Source organism: Bubalus bubalis, chromosome 24, assembly GCF_019923935.1.
Source record: "Bubalus bubalis isolate 160015118507 breed Murrah chromosome 24, NDDB_SH_1, whole genome shotgun sequence".
Classification (NCBI taxonomy): domain Eukaryota; kingdom Metazoa; phylum Chordata; class Mammalia; order Artiodactyla; family Bovidae; genus Bubalus; species Bubalus bubalis.
In genome coordinates, this window is record NC_059180.1 from 40,948,514 (window position 1) to 40,966,420 (window position 17,907).

Sequence of the window (17,907 nt, forward strand, 5' to 3'; positions counted from 1 at the left end):
CTTTTCTCAGAAATACTCTTGAACGACACCCTCTTGGAGACAAATCAGAATCTAGCAAACCTTTTGGGGTCCAAGAGACCCCGCAATAAGATTAACCAGAGAGGAGAGAATCTTAAAGATGGCGTTCTCCTTCTTTCCCAGTCTCCCTGCTGCCTTCCTCCTGACTGACCTATGTGGTTGGAAAAACTGAACTACAGGGGCGGGTCGCGAACCGACCGTGTATACCCATCACATACAGAATACACCAGCTTCCCTTCTCTGGGCAGAAAGGCATATTCTGTCCCCTCGGCCCCTCTGCGAGCTAGCGTTGTGGACTCGAGACAACCATCGAGAAAGGGGGAAATTGCCAGCACAGCCCAGGAGCTCGCCACCCGCGGGAGGAATCCTGCCCTCGGCTGCGCACGAACGTTTCCGAGCGTCTTCGGCTCTTTCCGGCCTCTCGGGGCGCTTCGGCTGGTCTCGGCGTCCGCCCGCTCGGTTTCGGCTGTATCCGAGCTGGGCTCGCGGCCGTTGTCCCGGCAACGCGCGGCGGCGCAGCGGCCCAGCCAAGGCGAGTGCGGCCCCCGGGCCGGGACCCGGGAGTAGGGGGTCTGGGGGCCCGGAGCCTCAGGACAGGACGACGACGAGGCAGGGCCGGGGCTGGGCTCGGGAGGCCGAAGGCCGGGACGTCTCGGGGAGTCTGGCCGGTCCGGGAGCCCGGAGCCTGGGCCCGGGAGAAGGGCGACGCCGAGGCGCACCGGACTCTCTTCTCCGTCTCCTGGATTATCTTCGCCCAGAAACCCTGCCTGGGCCGATCGCCCGAGCGATGGCCGATCAGGCCAAGGCTTGGGGGTGCGGGGCGGGTGTCTGAGGGCTCAGTGCGAGGCGAGGTCCGATTGAGGGCCGCGTGGCGGCGCGAGTCCGGGAGAGCGGAGCTGGAGGGGAAGGGACGGGGGCCCGGAAGGGATTCAGAAAACCACCTTCTGCGCTGTCAGTCCTGCGGCCCGCGGGACCGCACGATCCGAGCCGGAGATGGTGTTTCTTCATGTCCACGGGATGCAGCTATGAGCCTGCATTGACGAGGGCCGGGGGTGGTGGTTCAGAGTGAGGCTTTTCGGGGTGGCTTCCAGTGCCCTCCACTGCGCCCTTCCACCCAGCCCCCGTTGCCTCAAAGTCCTTCTGGTTCCCTCCCACAGCGTCTCCAAGCAGTGATGCAACTGAAGTCATCCTTAGTACCACGAGCCGTTGTTTCCCAAAAGGTGACTTACCTGAAGACTGAAGAGGTTGCACGGCTGGAGGTGAGAGGAGCAAATCGGTGAGAAGTGGAATTTTTTTTTTCTTTCCTCCAGATTTTATATATTGACAAACAGCATTATGTTCAAGAGGTACCCTGCCTTTAGGAAAGGAAGTGTCCTTGTTTCTGAACCGATGCCATTAATGGATGGGATTTCATTGTTAGTCATCTCTCCTTCTTGTTTTCTTTGATAACTTTTGTTTGTAAGTGCACGTGTGTATGTGCGTGCTCAGTTGCTTCAGTCGTGTCTAACTCTTTGTGACCCCATGGACTGGAGCCCGCCAGTCTCCTCTGTCCATGGGATTTTCCAGGCAGGAGTACTAGAGTGGGTTGCCATGCCCTTCTCCAGGGGATCTTCTAGATCCAGGGATCCAACCCAAGTCTCGTGCATTTCAGGCAGATTCTTTACCAACTGAGCCACGAGGGAAGCCTTGGTACACAGGTAGCATTTACTGCTGCTGCTAAGTCACTTCAGTCGTGTCCAACTCTGTTCGACCCCATAGACGGCAGCCCACCAGGCTCCCCCGTCCCTGGGATGCTCCAGGCAAGAACACTGGAGTGGGTTGCCATTTCCTTCTCCAATGCATGAAAGTGAAAAGTGAAAGGGAAGTCTCTCAGTCATGTCCAACTCTTAGCGACCCCATGGACTGCAGCCTACCGGGCTCCTCCGTCCAGGAATTTTCCAAGCAAGAGCACTGGACTGGGTTGCCATTGCCTTCTCCCATGTAGCATTTATTCATTGTATAAAACTGGATTCATTCACCCTGGCCTGACCCCAATTTCTGCAACTAACAAGACATCAAAAGCCTCTTTCCTTGCTAGTAAGTATGTCCATCAGCGATTCATGTACTGGGGCCTGTTTGGTGGAGGCAGTGTTCTGGGGCCAGGTATGCTCCGGTGGCCCTTCACTCTGTGGGGCAGGTAATTGGGTGAGGAGTGTAGGATGGTCAGTCAATCACAGACTTACAGTACAGTCTAAATGGAGAATACAGGGTTCTCTGAGGACACTGGGCAGAAGCCCAGGACGACCTGGTGGAAAGAGGGTCCTGAGTACCCAGAGCAGGGATGTGAGGGGGAGAGCCTCTGGGAGAGCCCCAGCAGGAAGAAAGTAACTTAAAGATCTTCTAGCATACTTGCTCCTTACAAAGTGATGTTTGAAATAAAAGATAGAGGAAATCAGGTTTAACTTTTCCAAGTGCTCTTATAATTCTTTTTCTGTCATTACAAGGAGATTGATATGTTACTCATTTTTCCAAGGCATATTTTCAGAGAGTAATCTTGTTAAACATGAGTAAGAATTTCCTGTAGCCCAGAATTTAGACCCTTGGTGGCTGCAACATGTTAGAACTCAGTGTAAAAGGCTTCCTTGCTGCGTTAATCTGCCCAGTTTTTAACCCAGTGTGTCTCATTGTGGCTCTGGGTGAATGATTGCATGAAGTCTTTACTCAAGGAATCCAGAGCCCTGGACCAGCGCACATGTCCCCTAAGTGGAGTGTGTGCAGCTGGCCACGGATCCTACCCCCACAGACCCCAGTCTCCCATCCCCCCACTCCTCCAGCCAGTGCCCAGCCATCTATCAGGAGCCTGAATGGGTGCTTTTCAGCACCCATTAAACTCACCACCAGCTTGTGGTGGTGAGTTTAGTGGTCAGGGTATATTTTCATAAAAGAAAGATACACATTTGAAATGTGACTGTTCATTTGTACCCTCCTGCCTTCCAGCTTCTGGAAAAACAGGGTCTCCCTCTCTGAACCCAAAATGAGCCTGCATGGCTTTCTCTGATACAACTGTTGTATTGCTCAAAGCAAATGGCGTAGCCTGTTCCCTTCTCCAGTGATGGAATTTTGTAGGTGCTGGATAGCTTTTTTTGCAGTTTTTCTGTTGTGGTTAAATATACATAAGATTTACTATTTTAACCATTTATAAGTATGTAGTTCGATGACAACATTAAGTACCTTCACACTGTTGTGTGGTCATCGCCACCAATCTTTCCAAACTGAAACCTTATATATAATAAACACTAATTGCCCATCACCACCTGTAGCAGGCCCTGGCAACCACCAGTCTACTTTCTTTTTTCTTTTTTAAAGATTTCTTGATGTGGGCCATTTTTAAAGTCTTTATTGAGTTTGTTACAGTATTGCTTCTTGTTTTTACATTTTGGTTTTTTGGTCATGAAGCATGTGTGGTCTTAGCTCCCACAGTGCCTGCATTGGAAGGCGGAGGCATTGAATTTGGTGACTCTTAAGTACCTCATATAAGTGACTCATGCAGTATTTGTTCTTTTGAGTCTGATTTATTTCACTTCTTCTAGGTTCAGCCATGCTGTAACGTGTCAGAACTTCATCCCATTGTAAGGCTGCATTGTATGGATATACCACATTTTGTTTATCCATTCATTTGTTGATAGGCATTTGGGTTGTTTCCACCTTTTCACTATGAATAATGCTGCTATGAATATTGTGTTCAAGGATCTGTTCATATCCCTGCTTTTGATTCTTGTGGGTTTGTGTCTAGAACTGAATTGCTGGATAATGTGATGATCCTGTGTGTGAGCCTGAGGGACCCACCAGACTGCTTTCCACAGCATCTGCACCATTTTACACTCTCACCAGCAGTACACAAGGCTTTCAGTTGCCTCATCCACACTTTTTACTTTCTGTTTTTTTGATAACAGTCATCCTGATGGGCATGAAGTTGAATAATTTCAAATGATAGCAACCACCCCAAAGAGACTTTTCTGGGCTAGTTTGCTTCCCCAGACTGACTCTAGGATGTGAACAAATGGGTGGCAGTCAGACAGTCATTCCATTTACCCTCCTGCCCCTCACACACAGGGACAATATGCACATCTCTTAAGGAAGGAAAGAGAAAGAGATGTTAGGTAACTGATCAAGCTTATCTTTTCCCCAGTGGCCCTGTGGCCTTGCTTCCTCCACTCCCTGACAGATGAATCCTTTGCTTCCTGCCACCTCAAGAGGACAGCAGGGACCACCTTGGTTTTCTGTCAAAAACTGGGGGTTAGGTTTTTCTGCACATTTCTCTTCTGTGCAACAGTTTGCTTTTTTTGGTTGGTTGTTTGAAAATATTGCTTAAAGGGGAACTGTAAAAATATAAATTGTCCTTGCTATGATTAGAATAAAAATGATCAAGGATGACACGTGTGGTCTAGTCTGCAGGCTTCATTTCTTTACTGTTTTGATGGCAACGTGTGTTATTCTTTTCTGTCACGCCACAGGCCTAATCCCTTGCTTCTAATTGTGTGTTTCCCACATTAGAGACCTCTTCCACATAAATTCCGTGCATCAGTCTGAAGGGGTGTTGATAAGGCTGTTGATAACTTGCCTGATGTCTTATGATTGTGGGTTTGTGTTACCTCTCTTTCCTAATTCCATATGTAGGAGTTTTGTTCAAAACCAACAGGACTTGTTTTTTCCCCAGCAGTTTTCGGCGCTGAGCAGGCCTGCGTTTCGTCATGGCCCTCTACTTTGACCACCGCATAGAAGCCCCAGACACAGTCGGGTCTCCCTCCCACATTGGCTGGCATCCCATCCACCCGTTCTTGGCGGTTGCTTCTGTTAGCACAACCTCAGGAGGCAGCGTGGATGTGTATCTGGAGCAAGTGAGTGCGGAAAGCAGCAATCTGACTGCAGTGGCATCTGGCTCTTGTCTTGTTCTTTGTTCTCGTGTGTGTGTGTGTGTGTGTGTGTGTGTGTGTTTCTCACGAGGTCCAAATTCCCAACACTGTAGAAGCCCTGTTATATAAGTAATTCTTTTACCCTTATTATTTAGTTTTGGGTACACAGTTAAGGATGCTTGAGACAGAATCCACCATCAGTTCACGGTCACCACTAGGGCTGTCTGTCCCCACCTCTCCAGCCTTGTTGGGTCATACCAGCCTTCGAAACTGTTCGTTTCCTGGAGCGGCCATAACAAATTACCACAGATTGGGTGCCTTAAAATAACAGAAGTTTATCCTCTCGTAGTTATGGGGCCAGAAACCCCCAGCCCGGGGCTGGCAGGGCCCTGCCCTCTGAAGGCTCGAATGGAGGGTGTGTGCCCTGCTGCACATTGGCTTTGGTGCAGCCTGCAGTCTTCAGTGCCCCCCAGCTGTGGCGGGCTCTCTTTCCTCCTTGTGTAAGGATACCAGTCATACTGGACCAGGGCCCACTCTGATGACCTCGTCTGAGCTTGGTCATCTGCAAAGACCCTGGTTTCATAGGTCATGTCACAAGAACCAGGGGTTTAGGAACCAGCATATCTTTGGGGGCCACACAACTCCATAACAGGAACTTTCTAGAAACTCCTACTTCACCAAGGAAAATGGATTTCCTTTCCCGCCCCCTGCCCCACCCCCGAAATCTACCTCTCATGCTTTGGGTCCGCACCCGCTATCCCCTCCCCACACGTGGCACCCTCCTGTGATGTCCTCCGGAGAGCACACCCAAGGGTCTTCCTCACCCAGCCCGCTGCGTCCAGCCTCCCCCATCCCCGACTGGCCTCCTCTCCCTCCATCCCCTCCTCCTCCTGAGGCTACGTTACCATCTCTTGGGGGACGACTCACAGCCCTGCGGTCCAGCCCGCCAGTCCCACTGGACCGCCAAGGAATTCCCTAGATAAAACTTCAAAATTTAGAAAATTTAAAGCACGCTATTACAAAACAAAGACGCGTGCTTCATGTGTTTCTAATTAGCAGAAGGAAAACTGTAGGATTTCAAAATTATGATTTATTCGATGATAAGAAGGTCACAGATGTAGCAGGTATAACTGGAGATTGGTAGGAAGAGCCCAGTAGAAATGCTGAGAACAAACTGAGTTAATCTCTGAAAACACACACATTTATACTTTTAACCTGCTGCCTTTGAAAATTCTAGAAAACATGAGAATACAGGAGCACATATCTTATTAACTCTTACAGCAATGACATTGTCATGTATCTCAAAGCTTCCGGAAAACGCCACTGTTCACTTGTGAGAGAACGAGAGTTAACACGGCAAACCACATCCTAGTATCATTCTGAAAATGACTTTGGCTTTGCAGACCTCAAAAAGGTTCTTAGGGTCACCTAGCCACACTTTGAGAACCTTGGGTCAACACACATCACCCGCTGGCCCAGCACTTGCTTTTGTAAATAAAGTTTTATTGATAAGCTGGTTTGTGGGGTCGGTTAAATGTTTGCCTTGTGCTGTCATAGTTCAGCTGAGGCAAGATGGGTGTTTCTATGACAATTAAATCGACTGTTTCCTTAATAAGCAGCTTGTTATATCCTCTACCTGATATCATTCCACTGATGAGGCAGAAATGCTTAGTCACCGCCATTCCCCGTAATAAGGGCTTTACCTTGTGTGTTGCAGGGCGAGTGCGTGCCAGACACGCATGTTGAAAGGTCGTTCCGGGTCACCTGCCTGTGCTGGCACCCGACACGGCTGATCCTGGCTATTGGCTGGGAGTCTGGAGAAGTGGTCATGTTTAACAAGCAGGACAAGGAGCAGCACGCGGTCCCCGCCACGCACACGGCTGACATTGCCATCCTCGCCTGGAGCCCCAACGGGAACTGCCTGGTGTCGGGGGACAGGGTGAGCAGACGCACGGCCGCCCGCTCGGGGTCTCAGCCTCGCCCTATCTGTGCTCTCAGGGATGCGGGAGGCTCTCAGAGACCAGGTTATTAGCGACGCGTGGTTGCCGGGCTCCACTGACCTTGTCAGCTGTAACAGCAGGCTGTGTTTTATGTTGGGAGCAAGATTTGAAAGTTTTATTCTACCTTCTCACTCTGTGGCAGAAGTGTGTAATTTTGTAAATGAACATCTCTAGATACCCACATTCACACGGATGGTCTGGTGCCTCAGGTACCCCGAACCCCAGTGTGCCCTCTGAGCATACTGCTTTGTTGCCCAGGAGTCCCTGGTCCCCATCATCTGGCCTGGGGCCTCCTAAGCATGTGGACGTGCCCCCAGGGGACACTGGAGAGGTTGTTCCTCGTCGTAAGGGAGGGGGTGCTTTCTCCTGGCATCCGGTGGGTAGAGGCCAGAGTTACTGCTCAGCATCCACCAGCGCTCAGGGCAGACCCCACTGCAGAGAGTCACCAACCAGAGACGTCCGCAGGGCCTGGGCTGAGAGGCCTGCTCTAGACCTTTTGATTCAAAAGGGACAATAGAAAGTGTACAGTGTGTTTATTTCTTTTTCACTTTCAAGGTAATACATTTGCATGTTTCAGAGCTCAAACAATGCTAAAAGGTACATGCTGAGAACACTCTCCTCACCACCCCACCCTGCCCCCGGCACCTGCGGCTCCTTCATGTCTCTCTGGGTTCCTACGGGAACACACAGGAGCAGGCAGTGCGTTCTCTCCCCAGCTTCCAGCTTTGAAAAATCACAAACGTTAGAGGAAGGAGCAGCACAAGGAATACCCTTGTGCCCTTGCTGTGAGTTCGGTAGCTGTTAACATTTCGACACATCAGCCCTCTGGGTGTCTGTACTCCCCCTGCACACTGGGGAGTTTGTCACAGATGTCACACTTCACCCCCGATGCGTTGGCATCCGTGTCCTTGGCGCGTAACCACATGTGCTGTCGCACCGGAGGGCGAGGTGTGGCACTCCTCCTGCCGTCCTGGTAGCCTGTCCTCACCTGGGGCCCAGCGCGCTCTGCCTCTGCTGCCATTCCTCTTTTGTCTCCTCCCATCGTAACAGTGGGAGCGTAACTTTTGTCTCCTTCCATCCCTGCTCTCTTCTTTCGTCTCTCTCTCTCGTTTGGTCTTTGATGACATCGATGTTTTGAGGGGTCCAGCTCCTAACTGTGTAGCGAGTCCCTTGGTTCAGGTCCGTGTGGCTGTCTCCTGACCACTGTGAGTGTCTTCACACGGGGACACAGTCCCCTCCCTGTTTTCCTGGATCCTTGTCACGTGAGCAGCAGCACCCGGCACACACTGTTATGTTTCAGGCTTTTCATCAGAAGCCGTGTCTTCCACTCTCCACGGCAGCGCACAGCAAGCCTCCTCACTCTCTTTAGACCTGCCCTTTGTGCCACGAGCCTGTTCTCATTTGCCTTCGCAGCCTCTGTGGGAAGGCAGTCTTCAGTTCTTCGCTGGATGGTGACACGACAGCTGGCCTCGTGCTTTTGTCCTTTTGCACGTGCAAACTTTTAGAGAAAGTCTGGAGGGAGGTGGGACCCAGGGCGTGCCCTTGTGGTTTGATCGGTGTGCCCAGAGCTCCCTCCACGGGGCTTGACCGGCTCACACCAACCCACGCATGTGTCGTGACCAAGCTCAGAATCTTGTGGGGGAAGTGCTGTCTCAGTTGTGTTCCAGTTTGCGTGCGTTTCTCTTCCTCCTGAGGGTAAACGTTACCTAGAAAGCCATTTATACTTAATTTCTACTCATACCGCTTCTTCCCTGTTGTACTTATTCCTTTTTTCCAGACGTTTCTTGTTTTTCTGTTTGATTCATACCTGGTGACGTTGCCCCTCCCCAGGCTGCTTCTCCTGTGGGCTCCTACCCCTTCCCCATCTCCCTGCTCTGAAGATCCCCCATGGGGATAAAAGGAGTCAGGGTCCTTGAACATCACCATGCACATCTTGAAGAAAGGAGAAACAACTGATGTAGCGGATGACTCGAGCGTGACCCAGAGCCCAGGTCAATCACTGACCAAGTTCTAGAGTCAGAGGATTTCAGAACAAAAATACCTGGTCCTTCTCTCAGAAAATCTGCAATTGTGTCCCAATTTGATACTGGACTCCAACAGGAAGAGATGTACTAACAAATGAACGGACACACTGAGAGTAGTGACCCCTGAGATGCCAGCTCCCCAGGCTTGGCTGAGGGTCTTCTCCACTCTTCCACCAGAGGCCTGGTTTGGTCACCCTGAGACTCTCCAGATGCAGCAAGAAAGCACAGTCTGTGAGCCTCGGAATGTCCCATGTCTCCAGGGGCAGGAGCTGAGCTGGAGGGCGGGAGCCAAGAAGGAGGTCTGAGTGCCGTGACTGGGGGGATGGCAGCTGCTCTGCAGCAGAGAGTGGCCGTCAGGAGTGGGGGGCCCGGGCATCTGCTGTTGTCTTCCGCTTGGCAGTCGTGTCTGCCTGGTTCCCAGAGACACGAGAGGACCTCCCGTGGCCTCCCCCCACCCGCTGTGGTGCATCTGTCCTCGTGTCCGGATGGGGGTCCGTAGGCCTCTGAGCCGAACCCACCGCTCCAGGGCCCGGGCTCCAGACGCGTCCCCGGAGCAGCTGTTGGGGCCTGGACGTGCAGAGTGTGCATGGCTGCTCAGGAGCCCAAGGGGTTGTCAGCTAGATGCTCACGTGTGCCGGTAAAACAGTCACTTACTGTGTTAAAAACTAAGTGCTGGGCAGGAATTCCCTGGCGGTCCAGTGGTCAGGGCTCAGCACTCTCCCTGCCAGGGCCTGGGTTCCATCCCTGGTCAGGAACTAGGATCCCATGACCCACGCAGCGCCACCAGAAAAGAAAAAAGTGCTGCCCGCTGCACTCACAGGGCATTTAAAAAGTAATTTCTGAACATAAAGAAACCAAGAGTGCTTTTATTCTTGTCTTTATAAAGCTGGCAAAGTCAAGAAGAATCTGTTTGGCCTTCTCTGGTAGTCCAACGGCGAAGAATCCGCCTTGCGATGCAAGGGACATGGGTTCGATCCCTAGTCTGGGAAGATGTTGCACGTGTTGGGCAGTGAAGCCCGCGCGCCACGACCACTGAGCCTGTGCTCTCGAGCCCGGGAGCCGTAGCTCCTGAAGCCCCCAGGCCCTAGAGCCTGTGCTCTGCGGTAAGAGACGCTACCACAAGGAGAAGCCCACTCACTGCAACTGGAGAGGAGCCCCCGTCGCCGCAACTAGAGACAGTCTGCACTCAGCAACTAAGACCCAGCACAGCCAAAAGTGAATATTGTTTTTAAAGTAGAAGAATCAGTCTAATAATACATGATTTAGATTATATGTACACTCAGGTTACATACTATGTCCACTCTTAACATGCTTTTCTTAGAGATTCACTGTACAGGTTGCTTTGTAAGGCCCACTTGTTTGAAAATCCTCTTTCCATGTACAATTAAGTGATGTTATCCAGTTTGGGGAATATTGGAATGAAAGCGACTTGAATGAAGGGAGAGAAGATGACCTCACTGTCTGCTAAAATGCCTGCTGACCTGGAGCGGGAAACGCACCTTCAGGACAGCTTGGGCTGCAAAGCGCAGCTGCCCTGCTGTGATGGAAATGGTACCATTTCGCACAGCCAGGCTCATCCGCAGCCAGACGCCCTCACGAACTATTGCTCCCAGGCCAAGTAGTCTCTCCCAACTTGAACTTTTCTAGCGCTTGTCTGAACCGTTAATCTGAGACTTTGATGTTGAGTGTACAGTACACCTGGCATCCAGATCTTGGTTGGTTTCTTCCAATAAAAGGAACTAGGGCTCCTTGGAGAAGCAGCTGGTCCTGGACTGGGGCAGGACCGTGAGCCCAGAGGATCTGTCAGCCAGGACGCGAGGAGGGGCTCACACACCCGTAGCGACGGCCGTGTGAAAGGGACAGTGGAGGCAGAGAGAAGAGCACCCAACGGCCAGAGCTGGAGTGTCTACAACAAGCAATACTGAGCTATAACCATGAGCAGAAACTAGACATCCGTGGGTCCAGATGATGAAAATCTACGACTTAATAAACCAGTAAATGCAGGAGAGACGGGACACATCTCCAGATGACCTAGAGGTGAGACGTCGCTCCCCTCCTGCGTGTGGGCTGCATCCAGCACATTCCTTCAAAGCTGGACAGGATGGCAGGAGGAGGGGCGCCCAGTGAGGGAGGCCACATCGGGCACGACCCCGATCGGGATGCCAACAGCAGCACTTTCCCTCCGGTGCCCTCTCCAGCCCGCCACCGTCAACAGGAGAAAAACATCAGGCACATCCTGCCGGGGGGCACATTTTGGAACCCCAGGCCGGTCCTCCTCACACCGGGCAGGCCTCTGAAGCAGGAGCCCGAGGAGGTGCGGCCACCACGTGTGTGAGGACGTGGTCCCAGAGGAGGCGCTGAGGAGACGGCGTGAAGCCCCAGCTGGAGTTAGTGGCATGTCACCCGGTGATGGGAGCAACCAGGGCTGGGCTGGGGCTTCTCCCAACTGCCTTTGCCACCTTCCCTTGAATCTGAGTCTGTCCTCAAAGCAAAGGTTTGTTTTTTGAAACTGAACACGTGACCCTTGTGATCTCCAGGGACTGAAGGCAGGAGAGAGCGCAAAGAAGCTTCTGGCTCCTTGTGGAGCCCATGGATTGTTGGATTTTTCACAGCCCCTGCTGTAGTTTTGAAATTGGAAAGGGAGTGAGCCCACGCTCCGGGGCGCGGTGTCACCTCTGTGCGCTGAGGATATGACCTTGGATTTGCAGCTCGGCGTCCTGCTCCTGTGGAGGCTGGATCAGCGGGGCCGCGTGCAGGGGATGCCGCTACTGCGGCACGAGTATGGGCAGCCCCTCACCCACTGCATCTTCCTGCTGCCCCCGCCTGGCGAGTGAGTACTGCATGGGAGGTGGGGGCGGTGGGGTTCTCGTCTGAGGTCACCCCACCTGCACCCCAGGGGCCACGAGGAGCTCCCCGTCCCGTCTGCTTTCAGGGACCTGATTCAGCTGGCCAGGGCGGCAGTGAGCGGGGATGAGAAGGCCCTGGACATGTTTAACTGGAAGAAGAGCGGCTTCAGGAGCATCCTGAAGATGGGGTCTCAGCAGGGCCTCTCTTTCTTTGTCAGCCTGATGGACGGTGAGATGCGCGCTGGGGTTGGGGACACTGCAGCATCTCGGGGCATCTGGCGGTCACCAATGAGCAGACGGAGTGTCTGTGTAAAGCCGCAGGCCGTGCACCCCTCCTGGACTGATGCCTTGGCCCTCCCATGCTGGGGTTATCCTGGGCCCAAAGGGTGGCTTCCCTTGGCCCCAATGGAGACAGACAGCTTTTATTTGTGTTGGAAAGTTTTTCAGGAAGAAGCTGTCCGGTTCGCGGGCCCAGACGAGTCACTGCCGGGGCGCCCACGTGGTCTCCATGCCCGCGTCCAGACTCAGCTCTGGGGCCGTGACTGGGGTGCTGGATGGGCTCTGCTGGCCGCGGCCCCCAGTGGCAGCCCTGGGGGCCAGGCCGTGGTGTCGCCTGTAACACGGCTCCTCCTCGGTGCGCCGGGAGGCAGGAGGCAGCGGCAGGCGCAGCATGAGCGTCTCGTCCTCTCGGGACATTCATGGGTCGCATCTGCTGCGGGAAAGGGGCCCAGAAGGTGGGGCTGCGCGGGGTGATGGGGTCTGGGACACGCATGGCCAGGCAGCTTGACTGTGACGGGTGACCGCGGGCAGGGCCGGATGCTGGTCGTCTTAAAGATAGAGACACTGGCATGTCAGGGTGAGGGGCGGAGCCGCAGGAGGGCAGCTGGAGGGACCGGGGTGCTGCCCTGAGGGCAGAGGGCAACGCTGGTGCTGGGCGCTGCGGGCCAGGCTCTGTGTCGCCAGCACCACAGTCCCTGTGCCTCAGCTCCTGGGCATGGCCCTGGGGACACAGGCGTCCCCACCTCCTGTGCCCCGCGGGCAGAGCTCACGTGAAAGTGCACACCCAGCCCACCGCATGTGTCTGCGGAGCAGGTGCTTGTTTCTGGGAGTGAGATGGGGGGCCTGAGGGTGAGGGGCTCTTGAGAGCCACAGAATGAACCCACCCCAGAGCTCACCTGAAAACAGAACCGGGAGGCAGCTAGGGGCCAAGGCGAGGGATCCAGACTGGGAGGGGCCTGGGAGGGGAAGAGGGGTCAGGCTGTGATACCCGGGACCTGGAATGGAGGACCTGGGTCGAGGCCCCAGGGAAGGTCGTGGTTCAGGCTCTGGTGGACAGACATGACCAGAGCATGAAGGCTGCGCACCAGGAGGGCGGTCACTGAGTGCTGGACGGTAGTGGAAGGGACGGCAGGGGCAGGAGTCCAGGCTGGACTAGTGCATGAGATGGCAGGTGTAGCGGTTACGGGCCAGTGTTGTGTTGTTTTTATTTTATTTTATTGCCTTGGGTCTTTAGTTGCAGCATGTGGGATCTAGTTCCCTAACTAGCTATTGAACCCAGGGCCCCTGCTTTGGGAGCATGGAGGCTTGGCCACTGGACCTCTGGGCAAGTCTGCCAGTGGTTTTTAAAATGGCCTATTTGTAAATGATTGTGATGAAGATGCTTATGATGAAAGTGTCTGTAAGCAGGTAGAATGGCCGTGGGAGCGTCCAGCTTCCATGGACACAAGGCTCTTTCACAGGGACCGTGCACCACGTGGACGAGAAAGGCAGGACGGCCCAGGTGGCGTCCACAGACAGCTCCATCCAGACGCTGTTCTACCTGGAGCAGAGAGGGGCGCTGGTGGCGGTGACGGACAGCCTGCTGCTCTGCCTGTTCACAGTGACGCCCGAGGGCGCGGCCGAGGAGGTGATGAAGGTGCGTGGGGCCACAACAGGGCCGCCCTCTGGCCTGCCTCACCCTCGCTGCGTCTTGGTTGAGGAGTCCATGTTGCGGGTCACCAGAGCTTTGGTGCCTTATTTGTCATAGACCGTCGCAGTCACAGGCTGGGGAGATGTCAGGGGAAGGGGCCGCCCGAGCCTCAGGAGGCAGGGGCATGTGGTGGGGATGCCTGGCCACGTGCAGACCTTGGGGGTTGTCACCAGTGTTCCCACCACGGCTGGTCCACACGTGTGACGGTCGCAGCTCTGGACGCCCCACCATCCCTGTGGGTGCCTCACCCCTGACCTGGGGGCTTGCTCGCAGGACGTCCGGAGCCTGGGGTGTGGTCAGGCAGCACGCACCGCTCCCTGAGGACCGCTTGCTGCCCTTCTGCGGTCTCTCGGTTCCACCCGCAGATTCCAGGTTCTCAGGGACCCTGAACCTCCCTGGAGGTGGTCTGGTAGACACAGAAAGTCAGTGTGTTCGGGGCCCTCGTGCACCTTTGTCTGCACAGCAGCTGAAATGTGGTCACTGAGTCCATGGACCTGGGTTCAAATCCCCCCTTGGCCCCTCATTGGCTCTGTGCGTGGGTGTGAGGGCACCTCCCCCATGAGGGGCTCCATTAACTGGTCTGGCCTGAAAAGCTGGGGCCGCCCGCACTTCCTTTGCATGGGCACTCTCCACGGAGTCGCTGCCAACAGAGTCCAGCCCCTCACCAGCGACACAGCCTCCACACAGGCGGCACCCTCCTCTCAGGTGGCTGTTGTCATGCAGGTGAAGCTGAGCGGGAAGACGGGCCACCGGGCAGACATCGCGCTGATCGACGGCAGCCTGCTCGTGACCGCCATCGGGGAGGCGGCGCTCAGGTGAGAGCCGGCCCTGCGGGGTTGGAGGGAGAAGTCTGTTCCCAGCACTCTCATGAGTCACGCTCCATACTGGGGCCTAACGTGCACAGAGGCCAGCACACAAATGATGGCCGATTGTCACCACTGGACGTGTCTGTAACTGGCCCCGAGGTGGACGAGCAGGACAGGCAGAGCCCCAGCGCCTGCCCCACGGAGTCCTGCCATCCCCTGCCTTTCTGACCCTGCCCCCTGTGTACGTGGAAACCCATGTCATGGCCTCTTGGGCCATTGTTTCGAGTCCACGTGACGTAGGGGTCTCCTGGGCTCAGGTGCATGGAGCTCCTGTGCTCTCCTCCTGACCTGGTGTCCCACAGGGGCCCTCTGCATTGGCAGCATCTCCCTCTGGTCATGAGCAAGGCCTAACGGACATCGTGATGATGAGAAACTTTTTTTTTGCAGAGTCCGAGAGGCTGTGTCTTTTTCCTGATATTTAATGTTTAATCTGCAAGTTGAACAAGACCCTCGGAGCTGAGGGAAACACACTAACACAGGCCCCTCACGGGCTTTCCTGCTTGCCTTGTAGATTCTGGGATTTAGAACGAGGGGAGAACTACGTCCTGAGTCCAGAGGAGAAGTTTGGTTTTGAAAAAGGAGAGAATATAAATTGCGTTTCTTACTGTAAAGTTAAAGGTGAGACTTTTGGCGTCAGGGGCTGTTCTCGGAACCAGCCACTTGAGGATGGTCAGCCCAGAGCAAGAGAGAGGCGGGCGCTGTGTTTGTCCCGTATGCTGGCCCAGGAGATGGTTAGGAATGTGACCATCCAGCTGCAGGAATGGGTGTCTGTTCTTCCTGAACCCTCGGTAGAGAGTCAGCGTGAGGAACATTATATGTGTGTGTATATTAATATATATGTGCATGGATGGGTGTATGTGTACACACACGTGTGCACCCATGCGCGCACACACAGTGGAATAGGAGATGCGTGGGAGCAGCACCTCTGTGTCCAGCGAGTGCCAAGTCCTGTGTGGCTCCTCACACAAGCACACACACACACGCCTCACACATGTGTACACATACTATCGCTATGGCAGTGAGCTCCTACAAAGGGGATCAGCTGGGTAAGTGGCTGCAGAGTTACTGGGTGGGCCGATAGGTCTGAGAGGGTGGTCAGAGGAGGGCGCCTGCTGCCATTTTATCCCTTTCCCGCTCAGCTAAGGTGAGCTCTCTTTTTACCTGTAGGTCTCCTGGCAGCAGGTACCGACAAGGGGCGAGTAGCCATGTGGAGAAAAGCGCCGGGCCTCCCGAACGGCCGCGGGGCGGAAGGCAAAGACAAGTGGACCCTTCAGACCCCCACTGAGCTGGAAGGAAACATCACGCAGATAAAGGTACAGCCGGTGGGGTGCTGGGGGGGGGCCCTCACTTTTTGCACAGGTGGAGGCAGTAATTGGCTCTGAGCCTATTTTTGTCAGTTGTTCAACTTAAGATTAAAAAATAGCAACAATAAAATATTTATAAAGGCCTGTTGGGTCAGAAGTCATATAAGCGGTTGTGGGTCTGTGGTAGTCTATATTTATCTATTTTACTGATTTACCTGTCCTTTTGTCTCTATCATTATCTGTTTTGTTTTCTCACTTATGTTTTTTTGGCCATGCCCCTCGGCTTGTGAGATCTTATCTCCCCGACCAGGGGCTGAAGCCTGGCCCTGGCAGTGAGAGTGCCGAGTCCTCACGGCTGGGCCGCAGGGAGCGCCTGCCCCAGCGCCTCCTGATGCTCCAGACCTCCGCTGCTCTCCGGGCACTGCTGTCTTGCCCATGCTCTGTTTTAGATAGAGCTGCTTGTGTTGGGAGCTTGCCGCTCCAGAGCCTGCCTGTGGGGACAGCGGCTTTGGGCACCAGAGCCTCTGGTCTGGGACTGCCTCCCCATGAGAAGCAAGCTGGGGCGAAGGCCTGGTCTGTGTGGTCAGGCTCTAGCCCCAAGGCAGAGCCTCCCCCGACACCCACCTGGAACTGGCCTGTGTGCGGAGCTGAGCAGTGAGAGATGCTGGCGGCCGTCCCCCCCTGGGCCTTTTGGCCAAACCTGCCCGCCAGGCTCACCTGCCACAGACTCTGCTCTTTTCTCTAGAGAAGTAGAGAATCTCTTCTCTCAGTAGATTTTCTTCAGTCCTTCTTTCTCCATTTAACTCTGTGCCCGATTCCGAGAGAAATGGGCAGTTGTGTTCTCACAGTTCTCACCAGTTATGCCTGCTGTGTCCTCGGGGCTCCTCACCTGCCATCCTGGGCCTGGCCTCTCAGCTCTGCCCTGTGTGATCCGGGCCTGCAGCACACAGCATCTTAGCTCCCCGACTAGGGGAGGGCAGTGTCCTGCCCACTGGACCCCCAGGGAACTCCCTGAACTTTTTAAGATGAAGTTTAAATAATCTAATCAAGAAATGAAACTTATATGGTAAATAGTTTAGGGATATCTTAGAGCAATTTTGGAGGAGGAAATGGCAATGCACCCCAGTATTCTTGGCTGGAAAATCCCATGGACGGAGGAGCCTGGTAGGCTACAGCCCACGGGGTCACAAAGAGTCGGACATGACTGAGCGACTTCACTTTCACTTTAGAGCAATTCTAGGAATTTCTTTTAGATCCTCCACTATTAGCCACTTAGTCGTATCTGACTCTCTGCAACCCATGGACTGTAGCCCACCAGGCTCCTCTGTCCATGGGGGTTCTCCAGGCAAGAACACTGGAGTGGCTTGCCATTTCCTACTCCAGGGGATCTTCCCAACCCAGGGATTGAACCTGTGTCTCCTGCATCTCCTGCTTTGGCAGGCAGATTCTTTACCACTGAGCTACCTGGGAAGCCGGGTAGTTCACTGATAGGGTGTAAACTCTCTTTCCGTTTATAAAACGCAGATGCCCCTAAGTTTGCATCGGTAAACTAAGCTCTAGAAGATGCTCAGCCAGTCAGAACAGACACAAACTAGAACCAGCACATAAGTTTACACGCTGGATCTCAACTCTGGGCATTGAGATCCAGTATTTTTAAGCTCTTCTACAAATTACACATTTTACACTTATAAATTTTTAAAGTCATGTTTTTAAACAAGAGGGCGTCCCTGATAGCTCAGTTGGTAAAGAACCCGCCTGCAATGCAGGAGACCCTGTTTCGAGTCCTGGGTTGGGAATATCTGCTGGAGAAGGGAAAGGCTACCCGCTCCAGTATTCTGGCCTAGAGAATGCCATGGGGTCGCAAACAGTCGTACACAACTGAACAACTTTCACTTTCACTTCACTTTAAATAATGAGAAGAAGCAGTGCTTGGAGGCTGTTTATGAATCTTCATACCTGTGACGTTGCCCTGACTGCACGTCTCCTTT

At 53.9% G+C, this 17,907-nt stretch overlaps 1 protein-coding gene across 7 annotated transcripts in view; it reads left to right on the plus strand.

Moving 5' to 3' along the window:
* The first annotated feature begins 577 nt into the window (after nt 1-577).
* The window catches only part of IFT140 (intraflagellar transport 140), a 58,179-nt gene continuing 40,849 nt past the window's right edge, over nt 578-17,907 (plus strand). For 2 of the 7 annotated variants that reach the window (XM_044935927.1, XM_044935931.1), the window contains exons 1-10: nt 578-831; nt 1,176-1,294; nt 4,718-4,895; nt 6,628-6,849; nt 11,643-11,764; nt 11,867-12,009; nt 13,520-13,695; nt 14,473-14,564; nt 15,127-15,233; nt 15,783-15,928. In XM_044935927.1, the coding sequence (XP_044791862.1) occupies nt 4,749-4,895; nt 6,628-6,849; nt 11,643-11,764; nt 11,867-12,009; nt 13,520-13,695; nt 14,473-14,564; nt 15,127-15,233; nt 15,783-15,928 (1,155 nt within the window). In that variant the 5' untranslated portion in view covers nt 578-831; nt 1,176-1,294; nt 4,718-4,748. Of the gene's footprint in view, nt 832-1,175; nt 1,295-4,714; nt 4,896-6,627; nt 6,850-11,642; nt 11,765-11,866; nt 12,010-13,519; nt 13,696-14,472; nt 14,565-15,126; nt 15,234-15,782; nt 15,929-17,907 lie in introns of all 7 variants that reach the window. The other 5 variants (XM_044935928.1, XM_044935929.1, XM_044935930.1 and 2 more) reach the window with 5 other exon arrangements.